The 19,329-nt window shown below is 50.1% G+C and overlaps 8 protein-coding genes across 8 annotated transcripts; 4 read left to right on the top strand and 4 right to left on the bottom strand.

The window, feature by feature from the left end:
* Positions 1-791: 791 nt before the first annotated feature.
* On the top strand, positions 792-2,716 carry FPSE_09298 (uncharacterized protein; the record flags this gene model as incomplete). The annotated part of the gene is made up of 3 exons (XM_009262415.1): positions 792-1,280; positions 1,382-1,582; positions 1,649-2,716. The coding sequence occupies 3 exons, from the start codon at positions 792-794 to the stop codon at positions 2,714-2,716; spliced, it is 1,758 nt and encodes a 585-aa protein (XP_009260690.1).
* Positions 2,717-3,805: 1,089 nt separating this feature from the next.
* On the top strand, positions 3,806-5,159 carry FPSE_09297 (uncharacterized protein; the record flags this gene model as incomplete). The annotated part of the gene is made up of 3 exons (XM_009262414.1): positions 3,806-3,889; positions 3,948-4,837; positions 4,889-5,159. 3 exons carry the CDS (start codon positions 3,806-3,808, stop codon positions 5,157-5,159), a joined length of 1,245 nt encoding a protein of 414 aa, XP_009260689.1.
* Positions 5,160-5,441: 282 nt separating this feature from the next.
* Positions 5,442-5,840, bottom strand: FPSE_09296 (uncharacterized protein; the record flags this gene model as incomplete). The annotated part of the gene is made up of 2 exons (XM_009262413.1): positions 5,442-5,675; positions 5,742-5,840. 2 exons carry the CDS (start codon positions 5,838-5,840, stop codon positions 5,442-5,444), a joined length of 333 nt encoding a protein of 110 aa, XP_009260688.1.
* Positions 5,841-6,685: 845 nt separating this feature from the next.
* On the bottom strand, positions 6,686-8,039 carry FPSE_09295 (uncharacterized protein; the record flags this gene model as incomplete). Its single annotated transcript, XM_009262412.1, has 2 exons — positions 6,686-7,394; positions 7,456-8,039. 2 exons carry the CDS (start codon positions 8,037-8,039, stop codon positions 6,686-6,688), a joined length of 1,293 nt encoding a protein of 430 aa, XP_009260687.1.
* A 764-nt stretch (positions 8,040-8,803) lies between these two features.
* Positions 8,804-9,211, top strand: FPSE_09294 (uncharacterized protein; the record flags this gene model as incomplete). Its single annotated transcript, XM_009262411.1, has 1 exon — positions 8,804-9,211. The coding sequence occupies one exon, from the start codon at positions 8,804-8,806 to the stop codon at positions 9,209-9,211; it is 408 nt and encodes a 135-aa protein (XP_009260686.1).
* A 19-nt stretch (positions 9,212-9,230) lies between these two features.
* FPSE_09293 (uncharacterized protein) lies at positions 9,231-10,647 on the bottom strand (the record flags this gene model as incomplete). The annotated part of the gene is made up of 7 exons (XM_009262410.1): positions 9,231-9,327; positions 9,381-9,473; positions 9,539-9,567; positions 9,622-10,183; positions 10,231-10,377; positions 10,432-10,486; positions 10,566-10,647. The coding sequence occupies 7 exons, from the start codon at positions 10,645-10,647 to the stop codon at positions 9,231-9,233; spliced, it is 1,065 nt and encodes a 354-aa protein (XP_009260685.1).
* Positions 10,648-14,503: 3,856 nt separating this feature from the next.
* Positions 14,504-16,052, top strand: FPSE_09292 (uncharacterized protein; the record flags this gene model as incomplete). Its single annotated transcript, XM_009262409.1, has 2 exons — positions 14,504-15,670; positions 15,792-16,052. The coding sequence occupies 2 exons, from the start codon at positions 14,504-14,506 to the stop codon at positions 16,050-16,052; spliced, it is 1,428 nt and encodes a 475-aa protein (XP_009260684.1).
* Positions 16,053-16,526: 474 nt separating this feature from the next.
* FPSE_09291 (uncharacterized protein) lies at positions 16,527-19,329 on the bottom strand (the record flags this gene model as incomplete). The annotated part of the gene is made up of 5 exons (XM_009262408.1): positions 16,527-18,153; positions 18,260-18,573; positions 18,627-18,837; positions 18,891-19,186; positions 19,312-19,329. The coding sequence occupies 5 exons, from the start codon at positions 19,327-19,329 to the stop codon at positions 16,527-16,529; spliced, it is 2,466 nt and encodes an 821-aa protein (XP_009260683.1).

The following is a 19,329-nucleotide window of genomic DNA, read 5'->3' as shown; positions in this document are numbered from 1 at the left end:
CGCCGGGTAAACTAGCCTGGATTGACTCGCCAATGACACACTCCGATCAGCTCATCTTGAACGACATTGATGTAAATCTTGAAACTGCCCCTGAGCCTAGGCCTGCCCTAGCTGTCGGGCCCCAGCTGTAACAGTGGGATACGATGGCAAACCTATGAGGATACAAGGGACGATGCCACTAGGAAGTTCTACGACAGACCAACACGCGGCCTGATGCTCATCTGCTCGGGCTTTGATTGCTGGGGAATTTAAAAGCAGACCCATAGTTAAGCCTCGCAAGATGTCCCTAGTCAAGGTTTACTGGCAGTGTAGTTGGGTGTCAGGGTCATGGTCAGGGTGTATGTATGTACTTAACATTATTATCCCTTGCTGTTTGCTGCTAGAACCTCCGCAATATCGTTTTTTCAAAACTCTTCCTTGCACTTTTCTTGTTTCGATTGTTCATTCCTAAAGACGGCGTAGTAGGAATTGATTGACTGATTGTTTCGGAGCTGGAGCTGGTTTCCATCGATTTCCGTCCATTCACTCCATCCCGCACTCCTCCCTCCGCACGTACATTACGCTCACTTCTCCCGCCCGTCGCAATCTTGTTGCGCATTCATTCCTTCCTGCTTCATTTCTCTTGGCCGTCGCCTTTTTTTTTCTCCAAACTCAGCTCGATTCCTCCCGGGGAGGTTTCGTTTTTTATTTCACATTTGTGTTTTATTGACCCGTTTAACTCCACCCTCGATCTCTTGTTGTTGTTGTTCTCTTCGTTTCCAGTCTTTCGTTATCTCACAGCATCACCCACGATGAGTTCCGGCAACTCACTACTCCCACGCGGTGGGTATGAGCTCACCCCAGAGCAGCAAGCCCTCAAGGACATCGCCGAAACCACAAACGGTAACCTCGCCAAGTACCTCATGATCGTCTGCGGCTCTGTATCACTTGTCGTTGTTATCTGGAAAGTCTGCGAACGCATCATTCGACTCACCCGACATGTTTCTTGCCTCAACAATGACAAGCAACGCTACTTCGCCATCCCTTCACAGAGGTTCGCGTCTCTCAAGCGTAACCTTCTCTATGCCCCCGTCTTCAGCAAGCGACACAACCGCGAGATCCAGATCAGCAAGGCCATCAACGTCGGTACACTGCCCACCAGATTTCAACTATTCTTCCTTATTGCCTACTTCGCCTCCAATATCGTTTGGTGTGTCATCGACATCGACTATTCCGCTGACATGAGCGCTGCCTGTGGTGTCATTCGCAACCGTACTGGTGTTCTCTCCACTGTCAACATGGTATGATTGCACTCAAACTCTAATAAAAAGAAATAGCTTCGTTTCTCTCGGCGTGGCTTTTCTTGGCAAACGTTGAATACCCGTCGCTAACACAATTCAAGGTTCCCCTGTTCTTATTGGCTGGACGAAACAATCCTTTGATCCCTTTGTTGAACATCTCCTTTGACACATACAATCTCCTCCACCGATGGTTTGGTCGTATTGTTGTCCTTGAGGCCCTTGCCCATACCATTTCTCACTACGGCAAGAATGGCTGGGTTTTCACTCCTCCTGCAGGCAACTTTATCTTGCCTGGTTTCATTGTAAGTCAAGTCGCTTAGGTTTCCTAGCTCCGGCTACGCTCATGTACTTACACTCATACCTTTCAGGCCACTTGCTCCTTTGTGTTCCTGATGATCCAGGCCTCTAGCCCTCTCCGACACGGCTTTTACGAGGTCTTCAAGGCTCTTCACATCCTCGCAGCCTGCGCTGCTGTCGTTGGTCTGTACTACCACTTGTCCGCATCCCCCCAACTGTACAAGTGGCTCTGCTACGTCTATGGTGTCATTGTTCTCTGGAGTTTCGACCGAACTTCACGCATGTGGCGTATCCTTCGCTCTCACGTCGGAGGATCGCGATCCCGCACCATTGTCGAGGCTCTTCCTGGAAACGCTGTTCGATTGACGATGACCCTGGCCCGCCCCTGGAAAGCCGCCCCTGGACAGCACGCCTACCTGTACCTGCCCGCCATCAGCTACTGGCAATCTCACCCCTTCTCTGTCGCCTGGTATGACGGTGTTGAGGACCCTAAGAACGAGAGATTGGCCAGCACCAACCAGGATCTGTTGGCTATGCAACAGCAACGAATTTCATTCGTCATTCGAGGCAGGACTGGTATGACTGACAGTCTCTACAAGAAGGCCGTTTCAGCACCTGGAGGGAGATTTGAGACCAGCTGCTTTGCCGAGGGTCCCTATGGTGGCCACCACTCTTTTGACTCCTACGGCACTGTTGTTCTTTTTGCTGGCGGAGTCGGCATTACCCACCCTGTTCCTTACATCAAGCATCTTGTCGAGGGCTTTTCCGAGGGTACTGTCGCCACCCGAAGAATTTTGCTGGTCTGGACAATCCAAACTCCTGAGCACCTCGAGTGGATTCGCCCCTGGATGACCGAGATTCTCGGCATGGACAAGAGAAGAGATGTTCTCCGAATTATGCTCTTCGTCAGCCAGCCTCGATCAACAAAGGAAATCCACAGCCCTTCATCCACGGTCCAAATGTTCCCAGGACGTCCCAACATCAACACTCTCTTGGGTATGGAGCAAGAGCACCAGGTTGGCGCCATGGCTGTGACCGTGTGTGGCCCTGGTGCGTTGAGTGATGAGGTTCGACTGGCCGTGCGAAACCGTCAAGATCGATCCCACATCGACTTCATTGAGGAGGCGTTCACCTGGTAAGCTGCTTGAATGGTGGAAGCCCGGTGTTTGGAGTTTTGGCACTTGCTGGTCAGACCAGCTCACGACCCCCGTCCCCGAGAGACCAAGATGATGAACAAACCATCTCCTTGGCTCTCGGCTCTTTACTTCTGAGACATTCTAGCGGTCCAGATTATGCTCGTCCGTCTTTGGACAACTTGCTAGGCAAGACTCAATTTTGAGATCAATTTCATGTACTGTACTTTAGATCGAGGTGTATCTACGCTCCTTTTCCGGTTCTTTTTGGAACCCGCACACAACCATATTATAAATCGAGGAATGACCACAAATAATTTCGTCTTTGTCATTGCTCAGTGTATTTGCCTATATCATCATGGTTGATCTCGCATATTCGCGTAACTGATCGCCCTTCGTTGCTGTCCAAATCAGTCCGATTACTAAGGTAAGTATGGGTATTAGGCCACCCCCCCTAGCCATTTCCAAGCGTGACATGGAATGCTCCCGTGACTTGTCCGTAGATCTCGGCAGGTGACTGATTACGCTGACCTTGGTATCATAGTCACTTGACTTTCTCCACTGAGACACCGTCTATTCTGGTATTGAACCCAGCCACAAATACTCCAAACATGAGAGACAACTATGATGCCAATGTTGATGAATGCATACCCAACCATTCGTACCTGCACTTTCGTCAGGTCTAGTGGCTGGGATCTTGCTGCGACCCGCATGAATGCACCCCTCCATCCGTAGATCCACCTCAGATCGAAGGATACATTGTAGAGCCTCGAGGCAGCATATTACGCGTTGAACGCTGGAAGTGGAGCAGTTTATTGATGCACGTGCGTGTGGAATGCCAGTGCCAGTTAGTGAGGCGAGACCTCCGCGTTCGAACATTGGACTAGCTGCTGAACCCTGCATGCTGCACTAGCAAGACACCGCCGATACGTATCCGTGCCTTTGCTCCGCCTTTGAGCTTATCAGTTCTTTGTTCCAGACCGTTATCAGGGCCGCTTCTCTGCCGTCTCATCATCCATCTCCCATCATCTCTCTGGATTCGACCAGTATCAAATACTTGAAGTCTAGTTGTCGTCGAACGGCTACTACTTCACCATGGCGTCCAGAAGCCTTATTCCGTTTCTTGTAGCTATGATGCTGCTCACAGGTGTTTGCAACACCTTGTTGACCAAGTATCAGGTATGACGGCATGGGCACTTTCGCATCTGCTGTTCTGGCTGACACAACTCTCTCTTAGGATAACCAATGCGTTCGCAATTGCGGCTCCGATGACAACCCGCGAAAGCGCGCCTTCTTCAACCAGCCAGTGCTCCAGACGGCGCAGATGTTTATCGGCGAGATGGGCTGCTGGTTGGTTGTTGGACTCATGGCACTCTGGCGTCGATTCAAGGGCTCTGCCCCGGAACAACGAGGTTACCAAGCTGTGAACACCGAAGAAGGCGCCGATAGCACAGCTGAACCTGAAGCCAACGACCGTACCAAACTCTTGCATACCGGCCCGTCCGTTCTGAGAGGGTATCGCGTCACCCTTCTTGCTCTGCCCGCTATCTGCGATATCTGTGGTACTACACTGATGAACGCCGGACTTCTGATGGTGGCTGCATCTATCTACCAAATGACCCGAGGCGCCCTAGTCCTCTTTGTCGGCCTTTTTAGCGTCATCTTCCTCAAGCGACACCTGCATCTCTTCCAATGGCTCTCCCTCGTGGGTGTTGTTCTTGGAGTTGCGGTTGTGGGACTTGCTGGTGCCATTTGGCCTGACGAGAAGCCCGAGGGTTCTATTGGAACCCCGGAAGAGGACTCTCTAGCTGATGGTGGCTTGTCAGATGCCACTAGAGCCATTGTCGGTGTCCTTCTCATTGCAGGTGCTCAGATTTTCACGGCCACACAGTTTGTCCTTGAGGAATGGCTCCTAGAACGATCTTCGATCGAGCCACTCAGAGTAGTTGGATGGGAGGGTATCTTTGGCTTCAGTTTCACTCTGTTGGGCATGCTCATTCTGCATGCGGCCATCGGCTCAACTGACGCTGGCCGATACGGATATTTCGACATCGTCGAAGGCTGGCGCCAAATGACTGAGAACAAGCAAGTTCTGTTCTCTAGTTTCCTCATCATGATCAGTATTGGGTAAGTGTTAATGACCAGCAATGAGTAGCCGATTACTGACCCGTACAACAGTGGCTTCAATTTCTTTGGTTTGTCCGTAACTCGAAGCGTCAGCGCGACCTCTAGATCTACCATTGATACATGCAGGACCTTGTTTATCTGGGTTGTCTCTCTAGGCTTGGGTTGGGAGACTTTCAAGTGGCTCCAGATCCTTGGCTTTGCTCTGCTCGTATACTTCACCTTCCTGTTTAACGGAATTGTCCAGCCTCCCTTTGAGTTCTTGAAGGTCCCCGATGAGGAGATTGAGGAGCTCTTGCCCGAAGACCCAATCGAGCATCGCTAGAAGAATGCAACTTCAACCGTAATGCCGGGATCAGCAATATTTAGTAGTTTGGATTTGAAAGTGTACTTGCTTAGAATGGCGTCCATGTATTAGGCACTGCATATGTTTAGAAGCTTTGTTATATTGAAACGTTTGAAAGACAGCAGAAAATATGTGCCTTGTTTAATCATGAAGTTAACACCAATGCCACAGCATACCAAATTAATCCAACGCCCTTACACATATCCAAAAACGCCAAGTTCCAGAGAGTAGCCTCCAACAGTGCCATCGTCGCCTTCCTCATCAGGTAACAGTGCAAAGCAACTCTGCCTCAAGGATGAATTTGCCCTCCTTGTACTTTTCTGATGATTCATATGCCTTGTCGTATTTCCACCCAACAGTTTCTTTACACTGGCGGCATGTGATATCGCGGACAACGTGTCGACCAGTCGTCATATTACGTTCGTTCGGAGGGCCCGTCTCGATATTGACGACGCTGTGAAAGAGATAGGCTTTCCCGTGCTGTCCGCGGAAGTTCTAACCCTAATATTAGCGGGCGGACTTGAAGTGACGCATAAACGTCCAAATATCGGGGATGCATACTCGACTGATGATATCCTCATGGTTAGCAAGATGCGCTTTACATGTCTTACAGCCGTAAATCTTGCTGCTGCTAAGGTAGGTGTTGTAAGCCAACCCCATGACGCGGGGCCGCACGGCGAAGCAAGGGCGGGTTTGATCTGGGAGATTTCGAAAACAGGAAACTAGCAACAGCTATTGTGATGCCTCGTGTATTCGGATGTTGTATAGCAGGTATCGTTCGATAGTTGTGAGGGTGAAGATGGATAGTGAAGCGGAGTGTCTGATGCTGGGTGTGGATTACCCAGTGCAGTGGACTAGTGCTGGGTTAGTAACTAAATACAGGTGGGTAGAAGGAGCTTAGGGGATAAGGTAACTCTGGACTGGCACGTCATGAGGCCGGAGTCAGGTAGTCCAGGTGCTACCCGGTCAAGGCGGGCGCGTTTATGGATGGTTGGAACATAATGGACCCGTAGACTAACCGGCAAGTCCTACATTAGTGGAGTCTGTATGACCGGGCTGCACACAGATAAGACCAGGCTTCACGCTCACTTCAAGCAGTGAGGAACTGTTTGAGATGATTAATCTCACTTTCTTGATGGCACATGTATCGTTTTATGAAACAATTGTTACTATATCTTCAATTGATTTGGGTGGCTAGTATGACTGCGCTGAGTTAAGCAGCGGCCTGACGATGGTGGCTACGATAGTGGAAAGTCACACATGGCACTTTGTAAGAGCCACCTGTGTATGTCGGGGTATCACTGTTGATGTTCCACTTGAGGTGAATGAGCACAAGACACTTCTCTCCGATGGAGGCTGCTCATCATCGTCGTTATTATCCAATCGACACAACGCCTGCTGCCTGCCTGCCTGTTACTGTATAAACGAACAAGACACACATAAACAAAACAAAAGGCCTAAACATGGTCCAATCCTACGCCTGCAAGCATGCAATGGATGCTCCCTCACTTCTTATCCTTTTTCTTCTTCTTGGCCTCTTCGGCAGCCAAGTCTTTGTCCTTGATGTTGTTGTAGTGCCATACACCGCGTTCCCGGTCCTCCTGCAGCATCTTTTGATCCTCCTGGCTGATGGGGACGCCTTCGATGCCTTTGACTTTCTTCCCTTCGATAAACATAACGATTCCGCCGATAGCGGCAACGATACAAGCGAGTGCGACAAAGAGACCTGTGGACCAACTGGGACGGTCGTAGCGGTTCAACCCCCACATAAACCCAGACAGGACGCACTGCAGGAAGGTGTTCCATACCATCAACCATATGACAGCATCCATTCTTGTAATAGCAGTTGGTGGAGCTCGGACTCCTGTCAAGGGAGCATCGGGGATTTTGTCTGGGGGAAACGGGCAGGCCAGCGACGAGCTGAGATGGGGCGAGGAGGATATATTATGGGGCCCTATCTGAGGGTCAAGCTGATCAGATCCTGGAAGACGAAACCATCCTCGATGAATGCCTGCCAAGCGTCGAAGGGCGACTTCCTTCTTCTGGACGCGATACTGGAGAAGGAAATACAAATCGCGAAAGCGCCAAGGGGCGAGTCCAAAACCTGTGACACAAAAGAGGGCGTTAAGGATCTGAGAATCCCACTCTATCCATTTGCGTCTGGGCGAGTTGATGTCATTGCAAGTGGGAACGCACATTGCCGGTGAAGCATTGCTGATAAGCTTGTCAGAATGGTTGCAATGGTCAAAACAGGGATGCTAAACAAGGTCCTTACCAGAGCAATAAGAAGAGCATGCCGCCCCAGGCTACAACGTTCAGGCCATAGAGAGTGACAAGAAAACCCGTAGGTGTTAAGACATAGTGCCCAAATGCAATCAGGCCGAGTTTTGTAGACTGGCCAGCTGAATGTTTTGGTGGGAAGTGATACCCATTGTCGAAAGGAGCCGCATCTGCTGGCTCCCCAGTAAAGTTTCGTCTAGGAGAAGCTTCGCTTGTAGTTGCTTTTTCCGCGGGCGCTTCTTCGTTGACGGTGGGAAAGGTGTTCTGCCTAGACGGGTTGCCGAAGGATTGACCTGTTTGCATCGGTATCGAGGACTCTGAAGTCCTGCGCGTAACTGTTTGCCGGGAGAAGATTGAGGATGCGATGGTTCCTGTGGCGGCCATAAAACCTTCCGGAGGGCCGGAAACTTCGAAGCTTTGCGAAACTCTTCGCAGATGACCGCTCAAAGATGAAGATGCTGCTGGACGATTGTGAATGTTGGATGAATCGGTGTCGGCATTGGTAGGTGATGCATTGTCGAGACTGGGAAACGGCTCGGTATCTCTTCCATTTGAGGAAGGTTGCCCAGACGTGGCCATTGTGGCGAGGTAGCCTTGGCGGTCTCGGATTAGGCAGTCGCTATTATTGAATGACGAGTGTTGATATTGGGGTGCAGCTGTTGGAAATTCAATGCATGAAGGCGTCAAATTATATATGATAATTATTGAACGTTACAGGGAGGAAACGAAACGCGGCCACGGTCCACAATTGATGAGAGCGTGGTGGGACTGGGCCATTTATTAAGATCCTGTCGCAGTCTAAACAAGCACTAGGCAACGCCGGGGTTTAAATTCCTCGATACTTATCTTCGGTCCCAATACGCGCATATCTACATAAGTACCAAGGTGCTGGTGAGTAAGATTCGTTCAGGTGTCGGTAGATATACGAAAGTCAAAAGCCAGGACCTCACAGTGAGAGAGCATCTCATTCGTCCTTGTCAGGGCTGCACCGCAAATTCGTCCTTAGATCAACTTAGGGGACCTTCCTAGCTTCTATCTCTGGGTATTAGGCTCTCCACTCAACAAAGGTGATTATCCACCTCCAACATCGGCCGATATCCATTAAAATTAAAAAAGCTAATTTTTACTTCGGCACAAGGTCTAGAATCTGCAATCATCCCTCTCTTCCCCTCTTGTCAGCAGTGCGGCAACTTGCGTCCTCTAGCAGCCACACTCCGCCCTCTAGCAGCCACACTCCGCCCTCATACGCGTGTACTGGACCCTGATCCGTACGGAGCACCATCTTTTGCCGCTCGTCTCCCTTGGCAATCCTTACCTGGACATACAAAACGTCATCGATCACCATGGACTCTCGACGTAATCCAGTAGCCGAGGTGACTTCGACAGTTTTATACAACCTGCAATATCAGCATGATTGGGCCTCCCTCGACGTTCATGAAACAACAACTCACCGGCCTTTGATCAGAGGCCTGCCACCGCGCCGGCTCTACATCCACCCTGACGACCAGATTGCTGCCCTGGAACGTGAGAAGACTACAGGCGAACCCTTGGATCAGACTCCGGAGCTTGAATGGGTGCTAGCAGTGCATCCTGAGGAAAAATGGACCATCAAAGCGTTCTCTAATGTCTTCGATTCTATCGAGCACAAAGGCCCACGAGAGAAGCGACTTGTTCTGGCAACAGTGCATAATGACTCTACAGTTGTTTATTATTTGATGCACGAGGGCATGGTCAAGCCTCGACAAAACTAAACATCTCTACCGGATTATTCTACAGCGTAAAAACCACTTTTTGTGTCTTTCGCTGCTCGAAGAGAGTATATCCTTCGGGGGCTTGCGCAAGCGGCATCTTGTGATCAAACAAGAAACTATCATGACAGTCAGTTGCGGATATCGGTTTAAGAGCCCCTGAAGCACTTACCCGATTTTATCCTGCTTCTGCTCCAGCAAATGGAGAGCTTCGTTAAAAACACTGCGCACTGGACAACGGCCCATCTGTACTCGAATGTTTTTCCTGCAACAAGGTTAGCCGGTCAGTCCTTCGTCTTGGGCCGAGCATACAAGGCCAGGGTTACATACGTATATGCGTCGTCACCTGTCCATGGAATCTATATAGATGACTGTTAGCTCTTTACATCTCAAGTCCCACGCTTTTATCTGACCTCCTTGTTGTGGACACCGATGCTGCTGATGGCTCCAAATGGCCGCACAATGTCGAAGGCTGTTCTCAGAGCTGGTGCCTGTCCAACCACTTCAACCACCATGTCAGCGCCTCGTCCTTCTGTTACCTCGCGTATTCTAGCCTCGAGCCCTGCTCTGTCAGTCTCAAAGTTGAGAGGCTCTGCGCCAAGTTTGCGAGCCTGCTCCAGGCGGCTCTCAACACTATCGATAGCGACGAGGTGGCGAGGCTTGAAATGAGTGGCCGCCAAGATGGCGCAGAGCCCAACAGGACCACAGCCCACGACGACCAGCGTAGCTTCCTGGATGTTCTGCGATGGAACGAGCTCCATAGCGCTCTTGACACCGTAGAATCCAGTGGGAAAGATGTCCGCCATGAGTAAGAGAGCTTCGTCCGATATAGTTTCAGGGGCCTTCACGGCAGTCCCATCGGCCATGGGAATTCGGACATATTCAGCCTGTCCTCCGTCGAGACTCTCACAGCCAAATAGCTGACTCTCGACGCAGCGAGCGGAGCAACCATTGTTACAGAAGAAGCAATTGCCGCTACAACGGTCAGCATAGCATCGAGACAAAGGACAAGAGGAACACACCAAGAAGCTGTAAATGGGGCGACGACCTTGTCACCGATGTTGATGGTTTTCACGTCTGAACCAACTTGAACAACTGTTCCAGTGAACTCATGGCCCATGATGAACCCGGTTCCCGACGGTTGGTGGCCGCGATAGATGTGAAGCTCGCTATGGCCATGTGTCAGAAGGTGGGATAAACTATCGGGGAGGTGAGTTTCTTACGATCCGCACAATCCCGCGGCATGCACTTTGACAATGATGTCTCTGCCATCACGGACTTGTATCGTTAGCTGTGATGCTTATGGTGGGCAATGGAAGCGTGGTGGCATTCAGACTAGGCAACCCAGACGACTTACTCTGGGGCACAGGTCGATCCTGGACAGAGATCTTGTATAGGCCGTCAAAGACGACGGCCTTCATAGTTGACGGTAGGGACATGGCTCTTGCGGAACACAGCGCTAGCTTGGGTTTTCACGTCAAAGATTGTGGACAGGGTTTTACTTATGGATTGCATTCTACTCAGTGTGGGGTTGAATCAGTTTCGTCATCGGCATAGGATGTTTGATTTGTCGCATTGTGGTGGAGAATCACAGAGCAGCTATCTGCTGTGGGCCGAGGTCGGAGTCGAGGTACCGTCAGTAGCAATTCCAAACGCGCATGAAGACATCACAGAATACAAATTTGGCAAGATATCATCAGGACATGATGGTTTTGAGACAATCGATATTGAACGTCATCAAAGCTTGGTTGTAATCTATAAGCGAGCTTGATGAGCACGATGTATTCGGTTCCACCGTAGCAGTCACCGTGGGGCAAGAGTAGCGCTGCATCCTGCGCAAAATGAGGTTGGGGGCATCTAGATGTATGCAGACACTGCAGTGCCTCACGAGACTCGGTGGTGTAGGTAGGTAGTATAATGCTAGGCATGGTTTTATTGGTGATGTTGTTTACCGTTCACCGGGATTTGTTGACGGCAGCTGTCTTATCTCTCTGCATCACCCAATTGCATTCAATTGAGTACTACATACGGACCTACTATTGCCTACAATAGCAGGTAGGAATTATTCGAGTCAGTTCACGCTTCGCGCAAGTCCAAGCTTGAACTAAAAGACCTGGACCACCTTAAACAGGGTTAGACGAGAAGATATGGGGTGTGCTTGATGGATAGAAAAGCTGCATAATTGGTCATCACAAACGTCGACTGACGGTTCCGCTCAGATTAAATGGAGTGTTGAAGATAATTAGATGTAACCGTCCGTGACAGATTTGCTGCGTCATTTACTACGTGCGTCGTGGGTTCTGCGATATTTCTAGAACAAAAACCAAAGCCCCGTAGCACCTAATTATTGCGGTACTTATCTGCAATCAGCTGATTGCCGTTCATCTCATTTAAGGCCTATCGTATCTGAGCACCTCTTATATCTTTCACCTACCCAGACACTATATATTTACTGCATTGTTTTCATAGTCAACAAACCTCAGAGATTGAACGTGTTGCCAGGCTTCATGTCAGGTAATCAATCAATCAGCTCCCGCGGCCGGCAAAGCAGAAAGCGGTCGCTGTAGCCAGGGTCCATGAGACCAGACTCAGAGCCGCTTTATGTGGGCAGATTGTGGAGCGTCCAATGATGAGGCACAACGGTCCTTTCTCATCTTGGGACCTGGTCGATATTCGGACAGTGTAGCGACATGGCGATTTACACAGTAAAGAAATACCCCACAAGGGGCTCTTTTTGAGCTTATCCACTAATGTACCCACTTCCCCTCGTCCTAGGCGGGGCTTGGCTCCGGGGTCAGCCAGTTAGGTTGCAGAGCCTATGACGGGACAGTCCGTTGTGGTTGAGTGCGCGAGATTTGTCGGGCAGGTGTCAGACGAGGAGGCTCTTTTTGGCTCGGCAGAGATCATCACCGCCTAAATACAGCACCAACAGTATTTCCAGCAAAGAAATCTCGGGGTATGTTCCAGTCGTCCCCTATCAATTCGAGGCAGAAAAAAATGAATGGGACGGAAAGCATCCACCAACCTTATCATAAAAATACAAATGACGGGCAGATAAGTTAGCAGCAATGCGCAAAATAAATTGCCCACTTGGACCCGCGCTGATGCACCACACACATGTCGATACGGCAGTGGATGTTGAAGCTTAGACGGGTGACCCCAGTGGAGAATTGAAGAGGGGAAAGGGAGGCCTCGGTGGGTGCATCCTGGGGGTTCACCACTCAGTGGAAATTATCCATTATCATCCAGCCTCGAGGAATAAGCCATTTGGAGGCACGCTTTATGCTTGTAGTTACAGCTTGTTATTGTCGTTGCAGCATTTGCAATGTTCACAGTTGGTTCCCGAGTCCAGATAATTCCACACGACGGTCTATGTGTACCCAGTAGACAGGTCTGCACAGAGTTAGGTGAGGCTCATTCCATGGCACGAGCAGCGTCCAATCCACAATCACAATCCATTGCATTTCAAGGGTCAGTCAGTTAGGTGCATTGTCACACAACCCAACTTTTATCCATGTCGGCCAAGCGCGGAGAAAGATCTCGCTAAAGACACACTACTGTGCTTGAATTAACTAATGGCACACAAGGTCAGCCGCTGCACTATCAGGGACAGAACACAGTCTCCAGATACCGACCGCATTTTGCTGTCGCTAAACCGTCGGAACTATCTGTGAACGACTTTCTCCCCAATTATGCGCTCGAAAGACTCTACAAAGTACGCATCCCTGATGGAAACAAGGTGGCCACATTTCACTTTTGGGATACCTGGTAATTACCTCACGACACTCCGGCATTAACAATAGACCACTCTGATAAAATACTAACCGACTAAACCTTAGCAGGTACGTACAGTACTAAGAAGAAGAATAGCAGAGCCCCATCTGGGGCCCCTGGTTCTCTGTCGGCCTACCACATGTAACAGATACTTACTAACGTACGGATATGTTCAACCTGCTAGCGTACCTGGCCAACAAGGGCCGAATATTTACCACAGAGTTGCTTTTTACCCCATCCCCCATCTTTGTTTCCACCTTTCCCCATGGCTCATGGCTCTTATGGTCCATGGTCACGGTCCATGCCATGTTGACGGACATCTTGGAATCCTTCTAACCTTCCCAGGACCCCAGCCCCGCGAGTCCCTAGGTTTTCCTCTCCCCCCCATTTCCTAATTCAAGTATCGACCCGTGGCGTAGTCTTGTAGTCGCTGGCACTGTACACAGGGTACTCTGGCAAATTTTCCATGGTAGGCACTCGACACAGTACCTTTTACTGCTTCTGTGTCCCTACCCTTTGTGCCTAGTGCCTTCTCTAACTGCTTGGATCCCCGTAACCTGGTGTCAACAAGTGGAGGCATATTCCCAATGGATACTCGGTAGGAAGGAGCAGTGCAGTAGAAATGTATGGCAGGTACATCCTACCATCCCATCCGTTCAATGCCTGCCTCCTCGAGTACCCTACCCAGTCAGTACTAAGTTATAGAAAGATAGGGCCTACCTAAGATCCATACCATTCATTCATTTCAAATCCATCCACTCCCCCAGGTTTTTTGGTTCACTTCATGTTCCGCACTCTTCCTCCTCTGAATACCACCAACTGCTGTCTGTTGTACATATCTACGCCTCAGCTCTGACTGACCTCAAGGTAACCTTGCCAATCAAAAGGTACCTCTGCTACAACAACATCCTTCTCGCTCGGTCTTACTGGTCACACCCCTTGACACAAACGACGACTGAACATCATCTCCGCTTCTTCTCTCTGATATCGCGCACACACTACCTCGCTTGAACGACTACCAAAGTCAACAAAGTCAACCCCTCCAAGTATCGCGGTGTTTCAACGGCCATATATTTAGGCACGCTCTTTTCGCATTAAGCTTCGAGTTTCCAAGTTCGCTGCATTTGCGCATCCGACCTGCGCCCACGGCCATTCTCGATATTGTCCCTTGCCTGGACGACCACAGTGTAGAGATCTTAACTATTCCTGTCGCCACCTTGGACGGCCATTCGACGCTTCATATCGAGAAGCAAGCACTATTATACGAAATATTGCTGGCAAATTGTCTGTTCGGAGTTGCGCGTGTGTAATCGGTGCCTGGCTCACACCCTAATACGACCGATACCTCATTCGCATCCTCCGTCTCTTCAAACTTGTCTTTGGTAGCGCATGTCATTTTTTTCAAGTTTGATCACATATATTCATACCAGCGCGTGATTAGCGATCGACAAAAAGGCCCGGAACACTTCAACCTCGCGAGGGGCCATGGCGAGTTGAGCAACGACCGTCAACGCGACAACGATGACCACAGCTACGCAGCAACAGCAGCACCAACCACCACAACCACATCTCGGTTTTATTGTCGACACATACGATCCGGATGATGTGGTTCCTCGAGGGAGCCCCCTCATGACCCCGCTTCGTCCCAAGCTCGAGCCGTCTCCAAGTCCTCCTCCAGAAATACCTGCAACTCAAGTCAGTCTTAGTACTTCCTGTATCGGCGGTCGCGGCAAGTCTAATCGCCACAAGGTTCGTCCAACTTCTGGGGACGCCGTTCTAGTCGCTTATCTCGACAATGGACGTGATCCTGAAATCGCTCGCGCAGCCGGCCGCGAAAGTCTTCCATGCGACGAAGAATCGCCCGACGAAGACGCTCAAGATAGGCCCGCAAACGATAATCTCATGAGCGGGCCGTCGCTTCGGCACCTTGCCGCAGGCGCACTGCAAGCTGCTTCAATAGCTACAGCGCCATCCACCCTCGCAGCCGCAGTACCCAAAACGATACCCGACATATCGATACCGACCGGCCAGCTTTCAATTCATGATGAGCCTCCAGTTAACGCCTTACCTACTTCGCGATATGTTCCTACCAACAGAGTTACATCACCACTAATCCCACCCAGCGGGCCCTTGCCGCCGCTTCATGGAGTTCGTGCGCCAGTCGGCGAATCTAAGGAGACGATACCCTCACAGTCTCTTCCATCTCTGCGTTCCACTTTCGGAGAACTCAGAGATCTGGCTCCCGAACATTTACCCGAACAGGAACTTGGACGTGTCCCTTCAGGGCCATCCTCAACTTTTCCTGCCTCGCCAGCTGGAAATATCGGGCATCGCTTCAGTGTAAGCACTCTCTCGTCTTCACCTTGTTCACCGCCCGAAGGTTATAGAACACTTTCTCCGCATTCTGCTCCAAGCGCGAGTATTCACTACTATGCAACAAATGGCACTCATCCTCGAGCCCCGACAGAATATAGTAGCAGTAGCAATGCTGGTGAGACTCCAAATACCGATCATTCTGTTTCTACACCCGCCACTTCTACCTCAATCAACTCTGCATCTATCACTGATCGCATGAGCATTGATGGCATCACGCATCCGCAACATATGACCGGCTCCTACACATGCACAGTCCCGGGGTGCAATGCTGCTCCATTTCAGACTCAGTATCTCCTCAACTCTCATATGAATGTGCATTCGTCAGCACGGCCGCATTACTGTCCAGTAAAAGGGTGCCCAAGAAGTGAAGGGGGCAAGGGCTTCAAACGCAAGAATGAAATGATAAGGCATGGCTTGGTTCATGATTCTCCAGGATATGTGTGCCCATACTGTCCTGACAGGGAACATAAATATCCACGACCGGATAATTTACAGCGGTACGTCACCTCGCAAGCTCAACTATGATTTGATTGCGTTTCCAACTATCGACTCGAATATTGACAGTGGTGGCCATAGACACGTTCGTGTTCATCACCCAGACAAAGACAAAGACGATCCACAACTACGAGATGTACTCGCTCAACGACCAGACGGACCCAATCGTGGTCGGAGAAGACGTGGACCACCCACGTGAGCATTTACAACGCGACTGGTAACGGTCTTTTTATCTTCGGTTTTGGTTATCGATAAACGAGGAACGATTTTACGACAACGCTATGAGGCGCAGTCTTTGTTATGGAGTTATATATGAACAAGTGCCTACCGAGTGATAGGTTGGGGAGGCTTCTTTCTGGTCTCACTTCTGTTCCCAAAAGATTTTGGCCCAGTGGCGTGAGCCTGGGCGAGAGCAGACTAGGCGTTTAGGATCTTTGGATACCCTCGGTTGGGTCAGTCTTGTTTGTCATCTTTTTTTTCCCCTCCTCCTACGGGAGCGTACCATTCATGCTGGAATGGCGTTGGCTAGCGAATAGCGTTTATTATGTTCAGTTTTTGATATGCAACACATGATACCCTCATCATCGTCTTATTACTTTCGCATATTTGTGTATTTCAGCGAGTATATGCGCGTGTTGACTTCCTCATGTGATCTTGGACATTTGGGAGCTGTCTATAAGAGTGCCCAAGACCCAACATTGACAGGTCCGTCGCTGTGGATTTCTATTTCAATGCACTCTCCTAGTTGAGATATGCCCATGCTCTCAACCACCAGCCACATACCCTCACGTTGTATTCTTGCCGGTTCCATGTCTAACTCTGGGGTTCTCACAATGGATTTGAGCTCCTCGTACTCGCCTTCACCTGATGTTGCGATCGTGTTTCGCTCTGGGTCCCAGCCATGAGCCACCGAAACTCGGACCATGAGAGTGGATGAGGACCGGTTGCTAAGATCCAAGCCAGTGCTACTAACGCTTCGTGCAGTGATGCTGATCCGAGTTAACCAGGAAGCTGAGATCTGTGCCCGGCGGACTTCGGCTCCATCGGAAAGTCTAAAGGGGGTGAGTGTCTTGCGCAGCCTCCCCGCAGCATCGGCGGGAACAGGCTGTACAGCCACATCTGTCATGGATGAGATGCGAAGGAAAAAGTCGGCAAGCTGTCCTGCTTCAAAAGTCGAGCATACCAGGGTGTAAACTCCTGCATCAACGTGCGGAATGTTTGCCACTGCGCAACCCCTCCGGTATTCTCCAGATGAACCTGCTAGATCGCGAACCTTGAGTGTCTGAACCCGCTTGCCCTGAGACCAGACCAAGTCAATGTGGACATGGACATCCTGCATATTGGTTGAAAGTAATATGGAAAGAGGGCCTGCTTGAGCAAGCGATAATTTGTACTGCGGGTTGAGAGCATATGTTGTACAGGCTGCGCTACCCCCTGCGGATCTTCTGGTCCACGACCCAGTGACTTCTTTTACGAGCGTCATTGCATCTTCGGCCTCCTTAACTGCAAGTTGGCTTTGTGATAGAAAAGAAAGAGTGAGGGTGTAGTCCGGCAGTGGAAACTCGTGCTGATCAATAACAACGGTATACCGTTTTTTTAGACTCGTGTCAAAACGTGCAAGGGTTTGTGGCGAGTCGACATAAGGTCCACGGTAAATGTCGCCATCGCTGACTTGCACCCTATGGCCATTGTTGTCAAATATGAGGATGCTCATGTAGCCAAGCTGCCCAGAAACGGCTGCCATGGTGTCGGTCCTGTTGCGAGAGATATCGAGCTCAGCATCCACAAAGTGCCTGCTGACGAGGATCCAGACAGGTCCACCCGTGGGAGATTGCAGCGAGTATTGTGGATTTCGGACTAAGGATGAAGACAACTCTGGATTTGGTATATGCCAGGTGAAGTGATGATCCTGTCGGTGGGGGAACAGCGATGGGTTCCAGTTGAGATACATGGATTCAAAGTGCTGGAGAACATCTTCGAGAGTCATCCAAAACGAGCCAGCGGCAGTGGGTGTAACTCTGTTTCGAGAGTCTATCGTTTGTGGTGCCAGCTCAGTCTCGGGACGTTTTGAAATACCTCCTTTCCAGACTGGCCCATCGCACCAAGGGTTCTTGACCAAAAGTCTCCGGCTGCCATCTACAACGTCGAGGTCCATGATAGCATAGTCGTGTTCGCCAATCAAGCCAAGAAGGTCCTCCTCTTCATCTGAGATTCTTCCAGTACCCAGTGTGACGACAACATTCTCAGAATCATGCCCATTCTTTATTCGTGTCCACAGTTTGTCGATCTCCAGGTCTTCTCTATACAAGCAATTGAAAGGTGAGTCCACGTTGTAGGATTACGGTGAAGCAGGGGGCGCGAAAGACTTGTGATATCAGTGTTCCAAAAATAAAAATGAGCGCTCACCTTTGAAGAAACATCTGCTCAGGGATCCAACCCGTGAGTACCCACAAGTCTGTACCAGAATTACTCCCTGGAAAGTCATATCCGCCTCTTATTTTGAGGTAGGCTTTCTCTAGAAGGGCCGGCCAGATCAGCTGCGGGTTCAGTCGATCAACAACGTAGAGAGTGCGGTAGGTGATAGACGAAGGGAGCCGCTCGTCTATGGTAACACGGCGAAAGCATCCGTTGAAGTACAGCTTCAGCACGTATTTGCCCGAAGAGGAAACTTTGGGTATTCCCCGTGCTTTATCGAAAGGGTATAAAATTGAGGATAGAACCTGCTCATTCCTGTTAGTACATTGGACAAAATTAGGTCTGGCCATGACTTTACAGAGTGTCGACCAGTCAAGATACGCATGGCAGCGCATAAACTGGCAACCACCGAACAATCAGTTGTCACATCCTGAACAAGATCACAGCCGCGGCTTGAGTTCATCAAAGCATCGTCATCTAGGTCAAGGTCCGGATGAAGGTCTCGTGGGCGCTTCCACCCACCAAAGGTAGCATCCTGTCTAGGCGATAACGTGAAAGTAGCATTGTCGCTGTGCCAAAGTCAACGATCCATTCGACATCAGAATTGAACATTTCGCCTTACGTAAAAGGTTCCTCTCCTGGGGGGAGTCCAAAGTCCTTGCTTGAGGGCTCATTTGACCATGGAGGAAAGAGATTGCCGTGAAGGCGTGAAGTTCGCAGCAGGACACTAGGCGTCTGTGTGAGTTGGGCTTTGAGCGTCTCTGCCTGAGCTATGAGTTGTTGACATTTCTGGCGCAGACGAGTGGCGTCTTTCTTAGTAGGAGCCTCCCCAGCAGCTCTCATATACAGTTCGGCAGCCTGTACGGTGTAATCGAGGGCCGCTTGGCCACTCGATGTTCGAATAAGAGACTCAGTGGCCTATGGTATAGGGTTAGTGAAATTGATTGATGAAGTCATTTTGGGCGATCTCAAGACAGAGAAGATGAAGATGATGACGGCGGGATATGGAGTAGTGAATTAATTATAGGAGTGAATTGGCCTACCTGAGCTCTCTTCTCCAT

This window comes from Fusarium pseudograminearum, chromosome 3, assembly GCF_000303195.2.
Source record: "Fusarium pseudograminearum CS3096 chromosome 3, whole genome shotgun sequence".
In the NCBI taxonomy this organism is placed as follows: domain Eukaryota; kingdom Fungi; phylum Ascomycota; class Sordariomycetes; order Hypocreales; family Nectriaceae; genus Fusarium; species Fusarium pseudograminearum.
Note: the sequence above shows the minus strand (reverse complement) of the source record. Positions and strands in the feature narration are given on the sequence as shown.